At 44.4% G+C, this 23,251-nt stretch overlaps 1 protein-coding gene across 5 annotated transcripts in view; it reads right to left on the reverse strand.

Annotated features, from left to right (window-relative positions):
- The window catches only part of TERT (telomerase reverse transcriptase), a 331,772-nt gene that overhangs the window by 275,998 nt on the left and 32,523 nt on the right, over window positions 1-23,251 (reverse strand). For all 5 annotated transcript variants that reach the window (XR_010177723.1, XM_063922685.1, XM_063922684.1 and 2 more), the window contains exons 3-4: window positions 12,258-12,453; window positions 11,323-11,509 (exon numbers count right to left, since the gene is read on the reverse strand). Coding sequence is in view for 4 of the 5 variants with exons in the window: in XM_063922685.1 (XP_063778755.1) it covers window positions 11,323-11,509; window positions 12,258-12,453 (383 nt within the window). In the remaining variant the exon portion in view is untranslated. The remainder of the gene's footprint in view (window positions 1-11,322; window positions 11,510-12,257; window positions 12,454-23,251) is intronic.

Genomic DNA, 23,251 nt, shown 5'->3' on the forward strand with positions numbered 1-23,251 from the left:
TTCCCGCATTGCCATGCGGCTTCTCGTTCCGCCTTGTTTGTTGATGTATGCGACCGCCGTCGCATTGTCTGACTGCACCTGAACAACCTGAGCCTGCAGCATGTGCACTGCTTGTCGCAATGCATTGTAAATTGCCCGGAGTTCCAGGACATTTATAGACATCAATCTTTCGTGATCCACCCAGAGACCCTGGAGCTGAAAATTTTGAACTACAGCTCCCCAACCTCTGAGACTTGCGTCTGCCGTGAGAATTATCCAATTCCAGGCGCCGAACCGTTTCCCTGCGGTTAGATTCTGTACCTTGAGCCACCAGAGTAGAGACACTCTGGTCCTTGGAGACAACCTCACCCTGTGGTGAATCTGTAAATGCGAGCCCGACCACTGTGCGAGCACATCCAGTTGAAAAGGACGTGAGTGAAGTCTTCCGAACTGAAGCGCTTCGAAAGCCGCCACCATTGTGCCTAAGAGGCGAATGCACAAATGAACCGAAACCGTGCGTGGCTTGAGCACTAATTGTACCAAATGACGAATGACCTATACTTTCTGTTCGGGTAGGTAAATTCTTTGATCTACCGTATCGAGAACCATACCTAGGAATTGAAGTCGTTGAGACGGAACTAGATGTGATTTCTTGAAGTTGACAATCCAACCGTGGTGAACCAGTACATTGTATGTCAGCAATGCCTGTTGAAGGAGGATTAGTTGAGACGGAGCTTTGATGAGTAAGTTGTCCAAGTACGGAACTATTATCACTCCTAGGGATCTGAGATGAGCTCTCATCACAGACATCACCTTGGTGAATACCCAAGGTGCTGACGAGAGGCCAAATGGTAGAGCCTGAAACTGGTAATGGTTCTGTCGTATTGCAAACCGCAAAAACCTTTGATGAGGAGGCCAAATCGGAATGTGTAAGTACGCATCCTTGAGATCCAGCGCAATCATAAATTCCTGTGGCTCTAGACCTGCAATTACTGACCGTAGAGATTCCATCTTGAATCTGTAGTAAGTGACGTACTGATTGAGGCCCCTTAAGTCCAATATTGGCCTGACCGAGCCATCCGGCTTCGGTACCACAAACAGACTGGAATAATAACCCTGACCCTGTTGGTGCACAGGGACCGGAATCAAAACTGCTGCGTCCAGCAGAGACTGAATGGCAGTCTGCAGAATCGCCCTCTTGCCGTCCGACAGAGGCAGTCCTGTCCTGAAAAACCGCATTGGCGGGAGACAGTCGAACTCTATTTTGTAACCTATTAAAACTAAATTGTGGATCCACCCATCTGTGGACGTCTGAAGCCACGCCAACTGGAATGACTGAAGACGTGCTCCGACAATAGGAGATCCGAGATGGGCTGGGAGCCCGTCATGCCACTGGCTTACCGGTGACTTTAGTATCCTGACGAGTGGTATTGGTTCGTTGGAAACGACGTCCCCGACCTCGTCTACCTGGTGTGGCCGTTCCCCTGCCACGCCCGCGAAAGGACTGAGGTGTAAAGGATTTGAACGCCGGTCCAGAATACCTTTTTCTAGGAACTGTTGGAGGAAATGGTAAGAAAACCGACTTTCCTCCCGTGGCCTCCGAAATCCATTTGTCCAATTCAGGACCGAATAACTTCTCGCCCTCGTAAGGTAACGCTTCTATTCCTTTTTTGACCTCTGTCTCCGCTCGCCAAGAACGTAGCCAGAGCGCACGTCGTGCTGTGACTAGCGATGATGAAAGGCGAGAAGTGAGCTGACAGACGTCAGTAGAAGCTGTACATCAATAGTCAGCCGCTTCCCAGATTTGATCAGCGAGAAGTATAAGATGATCATCAGTTAAGGCAGATCTGAGTTCTGTTATCCATACCATTAGAGCCTTAGTTACCCAAATGCCACTCAACCCAGGTCTAAGCAGCACTCCTGCTGCTGTATACATGGACTTTAGCATAACTTCTATTTTACGGTCCGAAGGGTCCTTGAGTGTAGTTGCAGCTGGTACTGGTATGGTTAATTTCTTTGTAAGTTTAGACACAGATGAATCCACCAACGGCGGATTCTCCCATGTAGCTGTCATAGACTCTGGAAACGGATAACTAGACCTAAATCTGTGAGGTACAGAAAACCGTTTATCCGGATTCTTCCTTGTTTCTAGTAACATTTTATTAAGAGATTCTGAAACAGGGAAACATATTGGAGTTCTCTGTCGTTTAGTAAAAACAACCTCATCATTTGTCAGAGGCTCCTCAGTCTCTGTAAAATTCAGAGACTGACGCACTGCTCTGATGAGATTATCAATGCCCGGGCTGTCGAAATCGTCACCATCTGACTGCTGGTCTACTTCTCCCTCCTCAACCACATCTTGAACAGTGAGGTCTGGCGAAGAATCATCAGACAGTAACATAGCAGAAACCGGTAGTTTATAAGAAAAATTAAACTTATCCCCCTTAGTCAAAGAGGATCTGGACCTTTGGTAAGGCTGAGACCCCTCTGGTAGTTCTAGCGGTCTCACCCTAGATTCAGATCTTGCCGTCTCTCGCTCCTGCCGAGAGGCGGCCAACTCTGATTGCAATCCAGCTAAGACATCTGCTAATATAGCCCATGGCGGGTCCGGGGTTGAAATTGGATTTGAAACCTGAGCAGAAATTGTATTTGTTTCTGAATTTACAAAACATACTTTACATGTGGTAAATCCATCAGGTAATACACCCTTACAGACATGGCAGCAAAACTGCTTTTTGGACTTTGCTGGTGTTTTACTCATTATGCAAACAGACAATACAATATACAAAGACAAACAACTTGCGCGACTCAGTAAATAGCACTAAGGGGTCTCTATATCTCTGGCCAAGTGTGCCAGCAATATGCCTGATCCCAAATTCCCCCTAACACCCCTGCGCCCAATGGTGGAGAGATGTAATACAGGAATTCTGGAAAAGAAAACAGGAAAAACAGGAAGCATGGTTAATATGTCCCCATGCTCACAGTATATCACAAAAGTGCAGACTTATAACTTATGTAGCAGATTTATAATTCTTTATATGCTTATATGCACATTCCTGTTAGAAAGGCTTAAAAACCTATTCATGCAGCGCTGCTGGCCCTGTGCTAGGCTAATACCATACATACTCGATATTAAGTGCGTCTCCCCCTCTCCCCCGTGCTCCGTGTACCGCTCTCTGTACACGGAGACCGGGCTATGACACTGCGCCTTCCGGAAGCGCATTGGAGCAGGTGAACATGCCGCATAGAGCCGTGGAGCGGCGGGAGAGGCACTTACACAGCGGCGCTGGAAGCGGCGGCGGGCGGCTGAGGGCAGCGGCGGACAGCACATACACACACAGTAATCTCACACAGCGGGGCGGCAGCATGAGCTGACCGCCCCTATCAACATACCTGGACCCTGTGGTGAGGGCAATGACGGGGCTTCTCTGTAAGCACTGTCAGCCTTTTACTGCAGGAGTCCTGCACGTGGTAGTGAGGGAGCTCTTCTAGAGAGGTCCGACACCCACAGCTGCTTCAGCAGCTTTCACTATCCCAGACCCTCGCCTTCCTGGAAGAGGGAAAGGGATGTGGCTTCAAACAAAAAGATCAAAAAATCAATAATTGTGGACCAACTTCCACAAGCCTAATTGCTCGGCTAGCACCGAAAAAACACTGAGGTACTCTGGGATATGGAGGGGAGGTATAGTCAAATTTTAACTATTCAGTGCCTAGTTCCTGTGGAACCGTCCATATCCCAAGAGTACTCCAGTGACCCCTAGTGGATGAAAAAGAAATATAGTATATCAAAACTGTCCAGCTGCAGTCCGTGAGAAATAGTATATCAAAACTGACCAGTGGCTGCCTGTGAGCACAGATAATATAGCAGAAGCAGTCGCTGCCAGAAAGGAAATATAGTATATCAAAAACTTCACCAGCCGCTGTCCCCAATGCTCCCCACAGGAGACCGACTGTGTATAAAATGGAGGGCCTCTCACCTATCCCGGAGGGGAATCCGGAGGTTGTGGTAAAATAACCCTGTAGCAGCTAGCACACACGAGCCTCAGGGGGCCTCAGGGTATATAAAGATAGAGCAGCAAGCAGGTCCTCCAGGGGTTAATATATGTGAGAAAGTGTCCCAGTGTAATGTGAAGTGGAGCAGAGCCGCACATAGGGGTATATGCAATAGCGGGCGAATCGCGGCATTAGATCCGCCTCTGTGTGATTCGCCCGCTATCGCCAGCCGCAGCCCTGTCGCCGGGACCCTGGTTTCACTATATTCAATGTGAAACTGATTCGCCCCTCCCGCAGGCGGATTCCGGCCAATCGGCGAGCAGTGGGCGTGCTGAATTCGCCTTCCTGCCCAATAGCTAGGAACGGTAAAATCAGAAAAAAAAATGGCGTGGGGTCCCCCCTCCAAAGCATAACCAGCCTCGGGCTCATCGAGCTGGTCCTGGTTCTAAAAATGCGGGGAAAAAATTGACAGGGGATCCCCCGTATTTTTAAAACCAGCACCGGGCTCTGCGCCTGATGCTGGTGCCAAAAATACGGGGGACAAAACGAGTAGGGGTCCCCCGTATTTTTAACACCAGCATCGGGCTCCACTAGCTGGACAGATAATGCCACAGCCGGGGGTCACTTTTATGCCGTGCCCTGCGGCCGTGGCATTAAATATCCAACTAGTCACCCCTGGCCGGGGTACCCTGGGGGAGTGGGGACCCCTTCAATCAAGGGGTCCCCCCCCCCCAGCCACCCAAGGGCCAGGGGTGAAGCCCGAGGCTGTCCCCCCCCATCCAATGGGCTGCGGATGGGGGGGCTGATAGCCTTTTTGTGTTCAAAAAAAAGATATTGTTTTTTCCATTAGTACTACAAGTCCCAGCAAGCCTCCCCCGCAAGCTGGTACTTGGAGAACCACAAGTACCAGCATGCGGGAGAAAAACGGGCCCGCTGGTACCTGTAGTACTACTGGAAAAAAAATACCCAAATAAAAACAGGACACAGACACCGTCGACAGTAAAACTTTATTACACACTGCCGACACACACATACTTACCTGTGTTCACACGCCGACATCGGTCCTCTTCTCCATGTAGAATCCCGGGGTACCTGAAAAGCAAAGTTCAATATACTCACCTTAACCAGGCTCCAGAGATAAATCCACGTACTTGGCAAAATAATAAAACGCATTTACCCGCTCCATAACGGACTGAAAGGTGTCCCATGCTGACACATGGGACACCTTTCCACGATTAAGATCTGTCAGTGACAGTTGTCACTGACAGGTCTCTAAGCCAATCAGGAAGCGCAACTTCGTTGCACTCACCTGATTGGCTGATCGCTGTGACAGCGCCTCGCACAGCTCCCTCCATTATATTCAATGGTGGGAACTTAGCGGCTAGCGGTGAGGTCACCCGCCGGTCAGCGGCTGACCGGCGGGTGACCCCACCGCTAGCCGCTAAGTTCCCACCATTGAAAGTAATGGAGGGAGCTGTGCGAGGCGCTGTCAGTGTACAGACGGCGTCCAGCCAATCAGCTGAGCGCCACGGCAGTAGCGCTTCCTGATTGGCTGAAGGGACGTCAGTGACAGGGAGTCACGTGACGTCCCGACATTCGGGAGAAAGGAGTGTAATGTGAAAACATTACACTCCTTTCTAGTCCGGTATGGCACGGTGATCGTTTTTTAATTTTAAAAAGTACGTGGATTTACCTCTGGACCTGGACCTCTGGACGGACGCTGGAAGGTGAGTATAATTTTTTGACAGGTACCCTCGGATCGTCGGAGATCGTTGCAGTCGGCGTGTCAACACAGGTAAGTATGTGTGTGTCGGTGTATGAAATAAAGTTTTACTATCAAGGTGTGTGTGTCCTGTTTTTATTTGGGTATTTTTTTCCCAGTAGTACTACAGGTACCAGCGGGCCCGTTTTTCTCCCGCATGCTGGTACTTGTGGTTCTCCAAGTACCAGCTTGCGGGGGAGGCTTGCTGGGACTTGTAGTACAATGGAAAAAACAATATCTTTTTTTTTTACACAAAGGCTATCAGCCCCCCCATCCGCAGCCCATTGGATGGGGGGGGACAGCCTCGGGCTTCACCCCTGGCCCTTGGGTGGCTGGGGGGGGGGGACCCCTTGATTGAAGGGGTCCCCACTCCCCCAGGGTACCCCGGCCAGGGGTGACTAGTTGGATATTTAATGCCACGGCCGCAGGGCACGGCATAAAAGTGACCCCCGGCTGTGGCATTATCTGTCCAGCTAGTGGAGCCCGATGCTGGTGTTAAAAATACGGGGGACCCCTACTCGTTTTGTCCCCCATATTTTTGGCACCAGCATCAGGCGCAGAGCCCGGTGCTGGTTTTAAAAATACGGGGGATCCCGTGTCAATTTTTCCCCCGCATTTTTAGAACCAGGACCAGCTCAATGAGCCCGAGGCTGGTTATGCTTTGGAGGGGGGACCCCACGCCATTTTTTTTCCTGATTTTACCGTTCCAGCAATTAAAAAAAAAAAATAAAAAAAAAATATTTTAAAAAATATATAAATAATATTTGTGCCTCCCCCAAAAAAAAAAAAAAAACCTAATCCCTTCTAATATAAATAGATCTACTATTCCAAAAAAAAAAAACACCAAAAAAACCATGTTTAAAATTTTTTTATTTGTTTTCACCCTCCAAAGTGTGGCGGATGGAAAATCGCGAATTTGCTGTCTAAAAGCACTGCAGGCGAATTTCCAAACTTGAATTGAATATGCTGGAGGCGAATTGCAGCATCTGTACCATTGCAGAAAAGGCGAATTCGGAAAAACGCGAATTGAGAAAAGGCGAATTTTGACGGGCCGTTTTTTTGCGAAAAATGACTGCACTGCATAGGCGAATTGATTTTTGGAGGCGAAAACGGCCCGGAATTCGCCTTTTTTGCCGATTCGCCCGCTATTGCATATACCCCATAGAGGGCAAGCAGAGCATATGTACAAAGGCCGTCCCTCCAGGCAGCGCACCGTTCCCCCTCAGCGTGGTCCGGAAGGCTGTCAGGAGAGCTGGAGGGCAGAGGTCGGAGCCGCAGGAAGAGAGCAGCAGCGGTGCACGCGGCAGCGCCAGAGCGGGAGATCCCGCGGACACTCACCCGATCACAGGCCGGGACAGGCTTGAGGTTACCCCGGCGGCTTCCCGGCTTCGGCACCACACAGGGGCTGCAGCAGGTACGGGTGCGGGCAGTGTGTAAGGCAGCGACCGGGCAGGCAGGGGAGCGGAGTCCCACGTGGTTCAGCAGGCTCAGGAACCCGGCACAGATAGACAGCCCTGCCGCAGCGGAGAATAGATGAGCAGGTCCCAAAATAGCACAGGGGCACCTCCACACCTTTAGACGGACACTGGGGTAGTTTTAAGGCCCAGGGGGAGACACAGGATGGGAAGTCAGGATAAAGAAGCTGGAGAGTCACACAGCCTGTGTGCTACTCCATGTCTGCCTAAACCACGCCCCTTTAACATACTTTTTAATGTTTAATTAAACCTTTCCACCAACCCATCAGTTTGGGGATGGTAGATGGACGTCCTGAGGTGAGTGACCTTAAATAATTTGCACAATTCTTTCATGATCCTTGACATAAATGGGGTACCATGGTCAGTCAAAATTTCTTTTGGTATTCCCACTCTACTAAAAACCTGCACCAGCTCCCTAGCTATCGCCTTGGTTGTGATAGTGTGTAAAGGGACAGCCTCAGGATATCGAGTGGAATAGTCCATTATTACCAGGATATACTGATGGCCCCGAGCGGACTTTAACAAGGGCCCCACGAGATCCATGGCTATTCTGTCAAACGGGACCTCTATAATAGGCATGGGAACTTGTGGACTCCTGAAATGGGGTCTAGGGGCATGATACTGGCATTCAGGACAGGAAGAACAATATTCAGACACTTCTTTATAAACCCCCGGCCAAAAGAACCTTTGTAAAACTCTTTCAGTGTTTTTTTCTGCCCCTAAATGTCCTGCTGTAACATGACTATGGGGGTAATTCCAAGTTGATCGCAGCAGGAATTTTTTTAGCAGTTGGGCAAAACCATGTGCACTGCAGGGGGGGCAGATATAACATTTGCAGAGAGAGTTAGATTTGGGCGGGTTATTTTGTTTCTGTGCAGGGTAAATACTGGCTGCTTTATTTTTACACTGCAATTTAGATTGCAGATTGAACTCACCACACCCAAATCTAACTCTTTCTGTACATGTTATATCTGCCTCCCCTGCAGTGCACATGGTTTTGCCCAACTGCTAACAAAGTTCCTGCTGCGATCAACTCAGAATTACCCCCTATGAGCTAAATCTAGTACCGTTCTCCTATAAGGCTGGGGAACTACCAGCTGTTCCACCACATTCTCACCTCTTTTGACAATGTGGTACAAGAGCTCATTACAGATGGCCATGTGGGAATACGTAACCCTGTCACCTGGTACCACAGGTTCCCCATTAACAATCTTAACATTCTCTCTAGCCTTTATTAAGGTAGGATCCTTTAACTGTTCAGACGCAAACAGATCCTTCTTTATCTCCAGGTCAGGCACGCTTTCAGTTCCAACTACTATGTCTCTGTTCCCAGCAAGAGGGTCCTCACTGGACTCCCCATCTGTCGCTTCCCCAGCCAAACTAGCAAAAGGTAAAGGGTCAGAAAGTTCAGAGGACACACGTACATCCATAAAAATCACTGGTATTATCAACTGGCTCTTTACTTCTCACATCTGTTGCTAAACGTGATTCGCGCAGTTTCCAAAAATGAGGAAAATCCCTCCCTATTATGGCCTCATGCCCCAAGGTGGGAACCAGTCCTACTTTAACAATTGCTGACCCACAACAAGTTTCTATATTCACTTCAGCAGTGACATAATGTTGGGTAACCCCATGTATGCAAGTTACCCCAATAGGTATTTGCTAGACCTTTAAGGGGTTCACTAACCCAGCTTTCACGAGGGTTACTAAACTTCCTAAATCTAGCAAGGCCTCTACCCGGTTACCCTCTAAGAACACGTAACACATTTGTTTTTCCAGCTCAGGTGAAGGTACCACAGTACAGGCTAACCTAGCAAAGAAAGACATTCTGCGACATTCAAAGACAGCATCACATTGCATGGGTTCTTGCGTAACTGGGCAATTGGCAATAACATGACCTGGCATACCACACTTAAAACATTTAACCACACGATTATCAACCCGTTTGGGCAGCACAGACCTTTCTAGCCCCATTGGCCTGTCTTCAGGGCCAGTGTTTACAGTCTCTCCAGCCTTGCAATCTTTTAACCGCCCAGCGTTTTTCCACGGAACAGTCTTACCAGTCTTTACTGAAGGGCGCTGTCGAGGATCTATGGGTTGCTGGGTGGTCATCAGTAGTTCCTCTGCCGCCAGATACCTCTCTACCATGTCCACTAACTGGTCAGCAGTATCCGGATTTCCATGGCTCACCCCCTTGCGCAGGACCACGGGCAAAGATCTCAAATAGCGGTCCATGACGACTCTTTCAACCATCTGGGGACCAGTTAATGTCTCTGGCTGTAACCATTTTTTTGTTAGCTGAATAAGGTCGTGCATCTGGGAGTGAGGAGGCATCTCCATGGCATACACCCAACGGTGCACCCGTTGTGCTCGTACTGACAGCGTGACTCCCAGGCGGGTCAGGATCTCAGTTTTTAGTTTGTCATAGTCCTGAGCCTCGGCAGGGCTTAAATCAAAGTACGCTTTTTGGGGCTCACCTGAAAGAAAAGGTGCTAGCAGACTGGCCCAATGTGCTTTCGGCCAGTTCTCCCGCTCGGCAGTCCTTTCAAACGTGGTCAGATAGGCCTCCGCATCATCAGCCTCTGTCATTTTGTGGAGAAAGTGACTGGCCCGTATAAAACTAGAGCTGGTCCGAGCACTTACGGCAACATCTCCAATCCGGGCTGCAAGGCTCTGCACCACTTCTGCTAAGGCCTCACTATCCTGACGCTGTTGCCTGTAAAGTTCGTCAATAGCCACCTGCTGCTGTCTGTTGGCCTCCTGCTGAGCCACTGTAGCTTGCAGCAAGGCTTTAAGCAGTTCCTCCATGTCGACAGATTTATCAGGCGGCTTTGTAGCTGCTTTTACCCAGGACATATATCAAATCCTCAGGGGTTAGTCTCAGCAACTTCCCACTGGGCTGTATCTGCATAAACCACCGTTTTCTGCAGACCTCATAAAGCTGCTGCTTTCACTTACGCACAGAACGGCTTGCTTGCATTCACCACCAAGTTAGGGGAACAGGGCGCCGTTTCCTGGGGTAGATGGCAGCAAGCAGCAGCTGAGAAATCATACCAGTCCAGTTGCTGGTGCAACTGGCTGCAACCAGTTTTATTAAACAGAAAATAAAACAAACATCAAAAGAAAATACCTTGCCTGTCCGGCACTAACTAAACACGAGACGTTCCTAACTGTCTCTAAACAAAAACACAGAGTTTTCCAGTCAATACTGTATGGCTCACGTTTATAAAGAAGCGTGTTTCTCACACAGAGATCCTGCAGTCTCCCCAGGTAGTCTGCACACACTGATCAGGCTAGCAACCTTATAACACTCTTGCACAGCTAAAAGCCCTGATTAGCCCTCTGTGAGGCCAAAGACCTGAACTGGGACCAATGTCTGGAACTTGCCCTCTCTCTCTCTCTGGGCCCTTATCCAGCTTTTCCAACGAACTGAAAAGGTTCTAACCAAACAAAAAAATATTTTCCTGGAAGTTTTTCCTTTTCCTAAAACATGTAAGACAAGAACCTGGGACAAACATACCTGCCCTCAAACACTATTCTAGTGTTCTTGTCTCAATATTATATATATATATATATATATATATATATATATATATATATATATATATATATATATATATATATATATAACAAACACACACATACACATACACACATACATACAATTAGCCCTCCCTTTTTACAAAGGGTGAGCAATGAAATGTTTCCATTGATCGTGATGGCTCTGGCATACTATTGCTTTCCTTTATATACTTTTACCTCCCTAAACCTATATATGTTTTTTGCTTTAGGAAAGGCATGTTCCAGGCAGAGTAAAAAGAAAATCCCTTTATGCGATCAATCTTTGTATATTTAATTAATTCTTTGTATTTGAACAAACTTGTACTAGTACACTGACAAGACACTGCTCTGCAACATCATCATTCAAAAACGTGCAACTACTGTAATTGGAAAAATATTAAAATAAATGCATATTTAGAATTGCACGAGCATATAAAAAAACAAAACAATAAGCTGAAGTCAGAGGGAAGGAGGTAGTGACAGCAGACAGCAGTGCTCACACAGGATAAAATAAATGCAACATTATAGGCTGTCTGCACACAAATTATTTACCTTTCTCTGTCTGATTTCTTTGCGTTGTTGCACACCCAGAGTAAAACATATTTTCGCTATGGGACGCAATCCATTTGTTTTCGGTATGAACCGTAAGGCTGACACCAGAGGAGCATTTTTCTGTTGTTGGAAACGGTCTACCTCATCATTTGACATTAAACGTAGCTTAACATTTGTCAGGTGTTTCCTTTTGAAATTAAACAGGCTTAATTAGAACATTAACTCAAATAGTTTTAACAAACAAAGCTAGAGGATAATCTCTGGAGCACAAATATGTCCCCACATTTTTCACTAGAGCAGACTAATATTAGCGGAAAACTAATCTGAATTCCAATGGCTCAAAAGCAGGACTGGGCTACAATTAGACAAACCAATGCAATGCTTACAGGACTCCTAAATCATTAAGGGAGTGACTTTCCACATGCTTACATGGGGTGCACCTTGTGCTTCCACCGGCATTACTTAGAACATAATTACAAATCAGCATTTATCCAAAAATTTTACTAATTTGATCATCCATAGATCCTAAATTGGATCTAATCATTTTATATATAGTCTGTATTCAGCTAAGAACATCCATTATAGGGAAGAACATTACAATAAATCTCAGTCATGTTGCAAACCAGAAATGGGCACTATGAATTCCATTCTTTCATGCTACTCCCTCAGTGATCATTGACAAATGTACTCTGGGACTATATAGGATGACAGCTGATAACTATATAAGCATGGCTTATGAGCTGGTGAAAAATGACCCCAACACGTGTATCCATTTCAGAGTAAATCATGTCTGAATGTCGTGTGTGAAATAAGTAGAGCGACACCCTAATATGTTCTCATAAAAGGCTGGGATATACTGAACATATAGTTTCAAATCAATACACAATGCTAAACAATATTCCCGGAGCTGAACATGGAGGATGAAATTGTCTTACTGTATTCCAAAGTTTTGAAGTTTCCTCCAGATGCATTTTCGGTAAAAGAAAAGCCTGTTTTTCTGAAACATGGTCTCAGTGACATAAAAGAATGCTCTCAGCAACTGTGTCACGTAAGAGTACAGAAGCCAGTACAAGAATTTGGAAAGAATTCTCTCTCGCAGCAAGTGCTCGGATGCAGGAACAGAGAAATTTCCTGAAATTTAAAGATATGTATTGCTAATGATGTGTACATATAAATACAACAAAGTAAGCACAATTCAAAGGCATTTACAACAATTTTATCTACTACAAGCAATAGCTTGCACCCAGACAGACACAGAAGAAACTCCAAATGTTCCTTACATGTAACGGGTCATTCATTGATTATTTATATTGGGCAGTTCAATTAATACTCATGATATCCTCGAGTATGTGGTGAGATTTACTCAGTTATGATAGACTGAAGTATTTTGCGGTTAAGCAGATTTCAAGCTCTATTTATCATTAGTGGTTCAGTGGCTTTGTTCTGTATCGCTGCATATCATAGCAAATCAGAATGATATTTATCAATATAGGGCTAATATTGGCACAACCTGAGCTTTCACCTGGAGTAGATCCAGCAAAGCAAATTCCCATTGCTGGTTATAGGTAACACCATCTCACGATTGAGTTCCATAGCATGAAAAGCCAGTTTTTTTTTGTTTCTCAATAAATTGAGCCAAACCACCGTCTCCATATAGGACGATCATAACAATGAAGTGGGGAAAGGCAGGGCTGCCATCAGAAATTGTGGGGCCCAGGCCTATCCTCCCCCCACCCCGCCAGAAAAAAAAAGTTAAATAAAAATAAATATATATTTAAAAAAAAAAAAAAAAATTGCCATGCAGACACGAATGTTGCCATATAGACCATTACATAACAATATAATTTAGTAGGTACCAAAGTTAGAACAAATTATGTAAATTAAATAATATGATTTATTACCCAATGTGATTTTAACCAGTTAAGAGTGTGTGTATATATATATTATTGTAAGGTATAACTTAAATAGGTTTGAATGTATTAGTCTTATGTTTTGAGAATTTAGTAGCATGTATTTCTGTGTGTTTTACTGCAAGATTATGGGTCATTATGTAAGAGACAGGTTTTCTCTGTGTAAGCCATATAGCCAGAATACACAATACATTGAGCATTACACAAATTCATCCCTTCCATGCCATTATTCATATCTGTATTAATCAAAGGATTAACGTCTGATCTGCGCTATACCAAGTACAATTAAATCAAAGTTTACATGATATGTAGATATATGTATACTGTATACTTGATTCACACACAGCAAATAAATAATCATAACTTGGTGGATAAAGTCAATAGGTCACCTAGCTCAGGTCTCATAATATGCAAACAGTTACTGGTATGAACAGGGTACATTGGAATTCACAATCAAAGATCTTCATACCTTTAGAGAGTACATCAACCAGCTGGCCTATTGTCCAGTTATACTGCTGGCCAGAGGCAATGATAATATAGGATCAAACGCACTATAAACAGGTCACAATCATTTATGCTAACACCCTAGGGCCTAGGCGAAATAGATCGTTTACACATCCATACAAAGGTAGATCTCTGATGGATAAAGGAATACCAAACTTTATGATCCCAAAATTCTCTACATGCTCACCACCGTGGGACGGAGTTAGCAGAGAACGTTTTATTACACTTTGGAATCTGTCAAAACCTATAATTATGTACTCCATTGGAAACTGTGGGCATATACTAGTTTTGAATTGGTAGAATATAGGATATAAGGGGCAGTCTGATAGATAGAGAGTTAGAAGGAGAGGAGGAAGGAACAAAGTCCAGAGGGAGTCAGGATCCTAAGACGGTAGCTATGAATTATGCCCTCACATATTCTTGCAAGTGTATAGTATGTGTATTAATTGTTTAAGTTTGTAAAACTGTTTGTGTTTTATGTATGTACCATGGTTAAGGAAGTTTAGATAAATTATAAGATTTATTATCATTGTGTTATCTTATCTTGTAATTTGTATCACCTATAATAAATGTACTAGACAAAATAGAGCTGGTATTCCAAGTCTTGAACTCATTTTCGGAATCACTAAAGTTATACATGAAATCTGCATATATTATATAAGGCTCTGCAAGTTGGGACAACTGACTTGTAGTCAAAGTATAGTACTTATATGTTCAATGAGCCAGGATTATATATCTCTGTAAAGTATATTTAGGCTTTGCCTGGAAATATTTCCTGGACAGTAGAGATATAGCTCCTTTAATCTGAGCCAATCACAGGTATGAAAATAGGAACGTCCACGCATTACATATTGTGTGATTGGACCAGTACTAAACATCACCCCTTTTGTTATGAGCCCACCTATTTGTAAGCCTATTATAATATATTTGCAGATATAAAATACATAAACCATTATATCAATATATGATATAATAAATATATGTTATATAAGATTCCATAAATCTACATTGGCGACCACGGAAGGGACTTGGAATTATTCAGTATCAATTTTGACTAAATACAATATTTAGGGGCAGCGCAAGGGCTATAAGCCCGCTGGGCAAAATACAAGATCACAGTGGAATAAGTTGCAAATGACTAGAGAATTTTATTTTCTAAAAAAGGCCTAAAGTAAGAAATTAAAAAAACACGGGTGTTAGAGTTTAACTTATCAGGCTAGCGAACAGATAAGGGAGGATACCACGTGCAAAATATAGGAAATATTGTTCCCAAATACTAAAAGTTTGTAATTCTCAGTGATAGAATACATATAACGAAAGGGAATAAATCTGTAAAATGGCTACAATGTCAAATATAGACAGCATTGTAGTGAAATACATCACAAAGCAAAAGTGTACAGACTTTGCTTGTGATGCCAAATTAAAAGAAAACCCATGGAGCTATGTCCAGGGTTTGTTTGATGATGAAATTAAATCATCAAAGAAAAGGAAACAGAAAGGAATAGCCATTGCAGGCTTGTATGCAGCCTGTTTGGCTATGGATGCTAAATTAAGCAGTTTAGCTAAAACCCTACAAAAATGTAGAGAAGAATCTAATTTAAAAGAAACAGAAAGCAAGGAAAAAATAGATCAGCTAAATATCCAAATTAAAACTTTAACAACACTTAATGACATGGGTAAAATCTCCCAGGATGAAGTGTTACAGAAACATAAAAATGCTCAGAGGGAATCCACAGAATGTAGGAGAGCTCTAACAGAGGTTACAACAGAGAGAGATGAGATAATAAGTGCATATAAAGTTATGCAGGGACAGCTCACAGAATGTATGAAAGGGAAAGCAATTGACCATACCCCTTGTGTGGACAGGGAGATGCAGCTTATGCAAGAGATATCTGTTCTGAAAGGACATATTGCTGCAAACATTAGGATAGGAACTGCAGCCACTGCCCCATATCCTATCTATGCATATGAAAGAGAACAATGGGACACAAATCATGAGGACAGAGAGGACTGCTGGGGAGAGGGGAATTCTACTGAATCTACCCTCAGGGTACCCATAGCAATGGGAGAGTTTGCAGAATCAGCAGCGAATAGGGAGTGCTCTATATTAATAGGCACAGATAGTAGTGATGAAGAAGTACAGACAGAAACTCCTGGATAGGAAAGACACACACATAGTTCAAATTAATAACATGGTTGAGAAGGCAGATGCCACACTAAATAAATTACTGCATGATGGAGATTTTGAAATAACCATGACAAACACCTGGCTGGAGATTGGTTTAAAGGGCTTGCTGATCGGTCAAACAATCTTGCTAATCATTTTAATTTCACTGATATTGTGGCTTAAGCGCCTTATAAGGCAGGAACGCAGTAAGCTAGAAAAACTGGTAGATGCAAGATATAAGCAATTATTATGTTAATGTATGTGTGGCCATCATCATCAATTCTCACGGCCACAAGGGGGCGACTGTTGCCATATAGACCATTACATAACAATATAATTTAGTAGGTACCAAAGTTAGAACAAATTATGTAAATTAAATAATATGATTTATTACCCAATGTGATTTTAACCAGTTAAGAGTGTGTGTATATATATATTATTGTAAGGTATAACTTAAATAGGTTTGAATGTATTAGTCTTATGTTTTGAGAATTTAGTAGCATGTATTTCTGTGTGTTTTACTGCAAGATTATGGGTCATTATGTAAGAGACAGGTTTTCTCTGTGTAAGCCATATAGCCAGAATACACAATACATTGAGCATTACACAAATTCATCCCTTCCATGCCATTATTCATATCTGTATTAATCAAAGGATTAACGTCTGATCTGCGCTATACCAAGTACAATTAAATCAAAGTTTACATGATATGTAGATATATGTATACTGTATACTTGATTCACACACAGCAAATAAATAATCATAACTTGGTGGATAAAGTCAATAGGTCACCTAGCTCAGGTCTCATAATATGCAAACAGTTACTGGTATGAACAGGGTACATTGGAATTCACAATCAAAGATCTTCATACCTTTAGAGAGTACATCAACCAGCTGGCCTATTGTCCAGTTATACTGCTGGCCAGAGGCAATGATAATATAGGATCAAACGCACTATAAACAGGTCACAATCATTTATGCTAACACCCTAGGGCCTAGGCGAAATAGATCGTTTACACATCCATACAAAGGTAGATCTCTGATGGATAAAGGAATACCAAACTTTATGATCCCAAAATTCTCTACATGCTCACCACCGTGGGACGGAGTTAGCAGAGAACGTTTTATTACACTTTGGAATCTGTCAAAACCTATAATTATGTACTCCATTGGAAACTGTGGGCATATACTAGTTTTGAATTGGTAGAATATAGGATATAAGGGGCAGTCTGATAGATAGAGAGTTAGAAGGAGAGGAGGAAGGAACAAAGTCCAGAGGGAGTCAGGATCCTAAGACGGTAGCTATGAATTATGCCCTCACATATTCTTGCAAGTGTATAGTATGTGTATTAATTGTTTAAGTTTGTAAAACTGTTTGTGTTTTATGTATGTACCATGGTTAAGGAAGTTTAGATAAATTATAAGATTTATTATCATTGTGTTATCTTATCTTGTAATTTGTATCACCTATAATAAATGTACTAGACAAAATAGAGCTGGTATTCCAAGTCTTGAACTCATTTTCGGAATCACTAAAGTTATACATGAAATCTGCATATATTATATAAGGCTCTGCAAGTTGGGACAACTGACTTGTAGTCAAAGTATAGTACTTATATGTTCAATGAGCCAGGATTATATATCTCTGTAAAGTATATTTAGGCTTTGCCTGGAAATATTTCCTGGACAGTAGAGATATAGCTCCTTTAATCTGAGCCAATCACAGGTATGAAAATAGGAACGTCCACGCATTACATATTGTGTGATTGGACCAGTACTAAACATCACCCCTTTTGTTATGAGCCCACCTATTTGTAAGCCTATTATAATATATTTGCAGATATAAAATACATAAACCATTATATCAATATATGATATAATAAATATATGTTATATAAGATTCCATAAATCTACACGAAGCTACCCCCTCAAGTCTCAACCTGTGTATTTAAGGTAGAATTTAAGGTAGAATTGCACCAGTTAACGTGTGTGTGTGTGTGTGTGTGTACACACACACATGCATACATACATGTGCCGCTGTTGGGAGGGCCCGGGATGCTGATGCCCACCTCCATCCCCGCTGTTCTTCTGCTCTCCTCCGTACTCCTGCAGCTGTGTTGAAAACGTCCCTCCCAAAATGGACGCAGCCTCAGGGGAGACAGTTATTCAAGATACTAGAGGGCTCCTCTAGTATCTTGAATAACTGTCTCCTCTGTGGCGGCGGCCATTTTGGGAGGGAAGTTTTCAATACAGACCTGCTGGAGGGTCGGAGGACAGCGGCAGAACAGCGGGGACAACGCGGAATGGCGGGGACGGTGGCGGGAAGGGGGCTGCATGAGCATCGCGGGCCCTCCTCTCTCTGTCAGAGAGGCTGGGCCCGGGACAGCTGTGCCCCCAGCACCCCATTGATGGCGGCCCTGGGGAAAGGACAGTAAGGCCAGAAAAACCATCACCAGTAACCCTTTGTTAAATAAGGAGAAGTTATGAGAGCCTGCTGTCTGCATTATTGCAGACAAAATGACTATTTACTTGGTAAATAGAAACCTTCATCTCTTGGAAAAACAATATTCCTGAGAGCACATATTTATTCTACTAAGGGGGAGATGTATTAAGCAGTGAAAAGACTGGAGAAGTGAGCCAGCAGAGAAGTCGCCTATGGCAACCAATCAGCTGCTCTGTATAATTTTCTAACATGCAAATTCTAAAATGTTACTTCAATGCTGATTGGTTGCCATAGGTAACATCTCCACTGGCTCACTTCTCCATTCATTTCTCTGCTTAGAACATCTCCCCCTTAGAGTTAATAGATCAACTTTAAGACACTCACGGTTCTGCTCCCTGGGCTATAGTCTAAATGTAGAGTTATTATAAGAAGGAATGTGATCAGTGTGGAAGCCACAAGCGGTCATTATTTCTCTCTACGAATGCAGGGAAAGTATGTATCTTACTACTACATTAATAAGCGGGTGTAAAGACGGTCTAGTTGGCCAAGTACACAGAAGGCATCTTATGTACACTTGCAGAAGCAAAACTGTAAGAAGTAAATATATATCTGTAGCATCTACTATAGGGATGGAGAAAATGTATACATTATGACTTGCCAAAAACTAGACGCATATCCTGCCACTGCAGAGGGATCATTTACACCCATTTTGCTACCAACTCTGTCCCAACCCTATGTCAGGGTCAGTAATCTTAACAATGCAGAGAAAATAGGATTTTAATTAATTACCTACCGGTAAATCCTTTTCTCGTAGTCCGTAGAGGATACTGGGGTTCCATTTGGTATCATGGGGTATAGACTGGTCCACTAGGAGCCACTGGAACTTTAAGAATTTGATAGTGTGGGCTGGCTCCTCCCTCTATGCCCCTCCTACCAGATTCAGTCTAGGAAACTGTGTCCGAGGAGACGGACATACTTTGAGAGAAGGATATAAAAGGATAGTGGTGAGATTCCAAACCAGCACACACAAACAAGAGGAAAGCTATGCTAACAAAACTTGAAACAAGAACAGCAACAGCTGAACCAAACTACAATACTTAACCAAGTAACAGTGCAGGAAGAACGAAGCAGTATGCCCAGTATCCTCTACGGCAAGGATGGGGAACCTTCGGCCCTCCAGCTGTTGTTGAACTACACATACCAGCATGCCTTGCTACAGTTTTGCTATTTAGCCATGCAAAAACTGTTGCAGGGCATGCTGGGATGTGTAGTTCAACAACAGCTGGAGGGCCGAAGGTTCCCCATCCCTGCTCTACGGACTACAAGAAAAGGATTTACCAGTAGGTAATTCAAATCCTATTTTCTCTTACGTCCTAGAGGATACTGGGGTTCCATTTAGTACCATGGGGATGTACCAAAGCTCCCAAACCGGGTGGGAGAGTGCTGAGGTTCCAGCAGAACTGATTGACCAAACTGAAGGTCCTCAGAGGTCAAAGTATCGAACTTGTAGAACTTAGCAAACGTGTTCGAACCGCACCAAGTAGCCGCTCGGCAGAGCTGTAAAGCCGAGACAACCCGGGCAGCAGCCCAGGAAGAACCCACCGACATAGTAGAGTACAGATTTTGGAACCGTGGAATAAACATGCTGGATAGTGAGCCTGATCCAGCATGCAATTGTCTGCTTTGAAGCAGGACACCCAATTTTATTGGGATCATAAAGAACGAACAGCGAGTCTGATTTCCCGTGACGAGCTTTCCTCTTTACATACACCTTCAAAGCCCTCACATCATCCAAAGACTTTGAAGTAGCAGAGGTGTCGGTGATAACGGTAACCACACAACTTTAGGAAGAAATTGCTGACGAGTTCTGAGTTCAGCTCTGTCCTCATGGAAAATTAAGTAGGGGCTCGTGAGACAGAAACCCCAGCTCCGACGCACGTCTTGCTGAAGCCAAGGCCAACAGTGTGACGGTCTTCCACACAAGATATTTTACGTCCACCTCCTGTAACGGTTCAAACCAGTTCTATTGGAGGAACTGCAGCACCAAATTGAGATCCCAAGGTGCCGTAAGAGGCACAAAGGGAGGTTGAATGTGCAGAACACCTTTCAAGAATGTCTGGACCTCAGGAAGAGAAGCCAATTGTTTTTGAAAGAAAATGGACATGGCCGAAATCTGGACTTTTATGGAGCTCAGACGTAGGCCCACATCCACACCCGACAACAGAAAAAGCAGGAAACGTCCCAGATGAAATTCCACCACAGAATATTTTCTGCTCTCACACCAAGAGACGTATTTCTTCCAAATACGGTGATAATGTTTAGACGTTACCGCCTTCCTGGCTTGGATCATAGTCAGGATAACCTTGTTAGGGATCCCACTGCTGGCTAGAATCAGCCATTCAACTTCCATGCCGTCAAGCGTAGCCGTGGTAAGTCCTGAAAGACGAATGGGCCACGGATCTTCGAGGAGCATCTCCAGAATATCCACGTATCAAGCCCTTCTTGGCCAGTCCGGAGCAATGAGTATTGTTTGAACCTTTTCCATTTTTATTCTTTTTAGAATTCTTGGGATCAGAGGAAGTGGAGGAAACACGTACACCATCTGATAGACCTATGGAGTCGTCAGAGCGTCTACTGCCACTGTCTGTGGGTCTGTCGACCTGGAACAATACCGCTTGAGCTTCTTGTTGAGACGAGAGGCCATCATGACGATTTGTGGATATCCCCATTGATGTGTCAAGCACATGAACACTTCTGGGTGAAGGCCCCACTCCCCCGGGTGCAGGTCATGTCTGCTGAGGAAGTCTGATTGGATCATCTTCCTTGAAACTACACCCCCTGGGTGACTTCTCCCCAACCTCTGAGGCTGGCGTCCGTGGTTAACAAGATCCAGTCCTGAATTCTGAACCTCCGACCCTCGATGAGGTGAGAAATCTGTAGCCACAACAGAAGGGAGATCCTGGCCTTTGGCGACAGACGGATCCTCTGGTGCATGTGAAGATGCGATCCGGACCATTTGTCCAACAGAACGAGCTGGAAGGGTCTTGGGTGAAACCTTCCATATTGAAATGCCTCGTAAGAGGCCACCCTTTTTCCCAAAAAGGCGAATGCATAGATGCACCGATATCCAGGTTGGCTTCAGGACACCCCGAACCATCGACTAGATACCAGTGCCTTTTCCTACAGTAGGTACACTTTCTGCGACTCAGTGTCTAGCATCATTCCCGGGAATGGGAGCCTCCGTGTTGGCTTAAGGTGAGATTTCGGAAGGTTCAGAATCCACCCGTGATCCTGGAGAAGTTTTGTTGAGAGACCAATGCTGTCCAGCAACCTCTCCCTGGACGGCAGCTTTATCAGAAGATCGTCCAGGTACGGAATTATATTTACTCCCTGTTTGGGGAGTATAAACATCATCTCTGCCATCACTTTGGTGAATACCCTCAGTGCCGTAGAGAGACCAAATGGCAGGTCCTGGAACTGGTAGTGACAGTCCTGCAGTGCAAACCACAGATAAGCCTGATGAGGCGGCCAGATTGAATGTGAAGGTACGCATCCTTGATATCCAGAGACACTAGGAATTCCCCCTCCTCCAGACCTGAGATCACCGCTCTCAGAGACTCCATCTTGAACTTGAACACTCTTAAGAACGGTTTCAAGGACTTGGGGTTCAGAATCGGTTGTACCGAACCGTGCGGTTTCGGTACTACAAACAAGTTGGAATAGTACGCTTGTTGTGCAGATGAGGTGGAACTGGAACAATGACTTGAGTCTGTACCAGTTTTTGGATGGCCTGCTGTAAAGTTATACTTGCCTCTTGTGACGCTGGTAAGCCCGATTTGAAGAATCTGTGAGGTGGAAGCTCTTAGAACTCCAGTCTGTAGCCCTGGGAAATAAGATCTATGACCCAGGGATCCCGTCACGTACTTGACCAGAAGTGACTGAAAATTTTTAGTCGGGCTCCCACCAGACCGTTCTCCAGGCATCACGGTCCACCGTCATGCTGAAGGCTTTAAGGTCGCATAGCCTGAGCTCTGTTCCTGAGCACCTGCAGTTGCTGGTTTGCATGGTTTACCTCTTGCGCCTCTGGAGGCCATAGAAGCACCTCTGGATTTACCCTTAAACTTGGCCATACAAAAGGACTGCAAATTTGAAGCTGTATAAGCTTTCCTGGTTGGGGGAGCTGCGGAAGGAAGATACGTAGACTTACCCGCAGTAGCTTTGGAGATCCATTTGTTTAGTTCCTCTCCAAACAATGCCTCTCCTGTGAAGGGTAGGCCTTCCACGCATTTCCTGGAGTCCGCGTCAGCAGTCCACTGGCGTAGCCACAAGCCTCTGCATGCTGACACTGCCATAGCGGTGCTGCGTGCATTAAGCAAACCTTTCTCTTTTATGGCTTCCACCATAAAGTTTGCAGAGTCCTGTATATGCTGCAGGAGTCAAACAACATCCCTCCTAGACAAGCTTTTGTGATCCACGCACATGCATTAGTGGGTCTCTGGGCCACCCCAGCAGCTGTATACAATGATTTGAGTGTAGTCTCAATTTTACGATCAGCCGTGTCTTTTAGGGAGGCTGATACAATTTTTCGTGACAGTCTAGAGACTGATGCGTCCACTATCGGCGGATGTTCCTATTTTTTCCTATCCTCCAGAGGAAAAGGAAAAGATCAGAGCAACCTTTTAGGGATCTGAAATATCTTATCAGGATTAACCCACGGTTATTCAAACTGGGGGGGTAAATTTACTAAGATTGGACTTCTATTTAAGATGGGATGTTGCCCATAGCAACCAATCAGATTCTACTTTTCATTTATTTAGCAACTCCTAGAAGATAATACCTGGCATCTGATTGGTTGCTACGGGCAACATCCCATCTTAAATAGAACTCCCATCTTAGAAAATTTAC

The sequence above is a fragment of the Pseudophryne corroboree genome, chromosome 5 (assembly GCF_028390025.1).
Source record: "Pseudophryne corroboree isolate aPseCor3 chromosome 5, aPseCor3.hap2, whole genome shotgun sequence".
Taxonomy (NCBI): Eukaryota; Metazoa; Chordata; class Amphibia; order Anura; family Myobatrachidae; genus Pseudophryne; species Pseudophryne corroboree.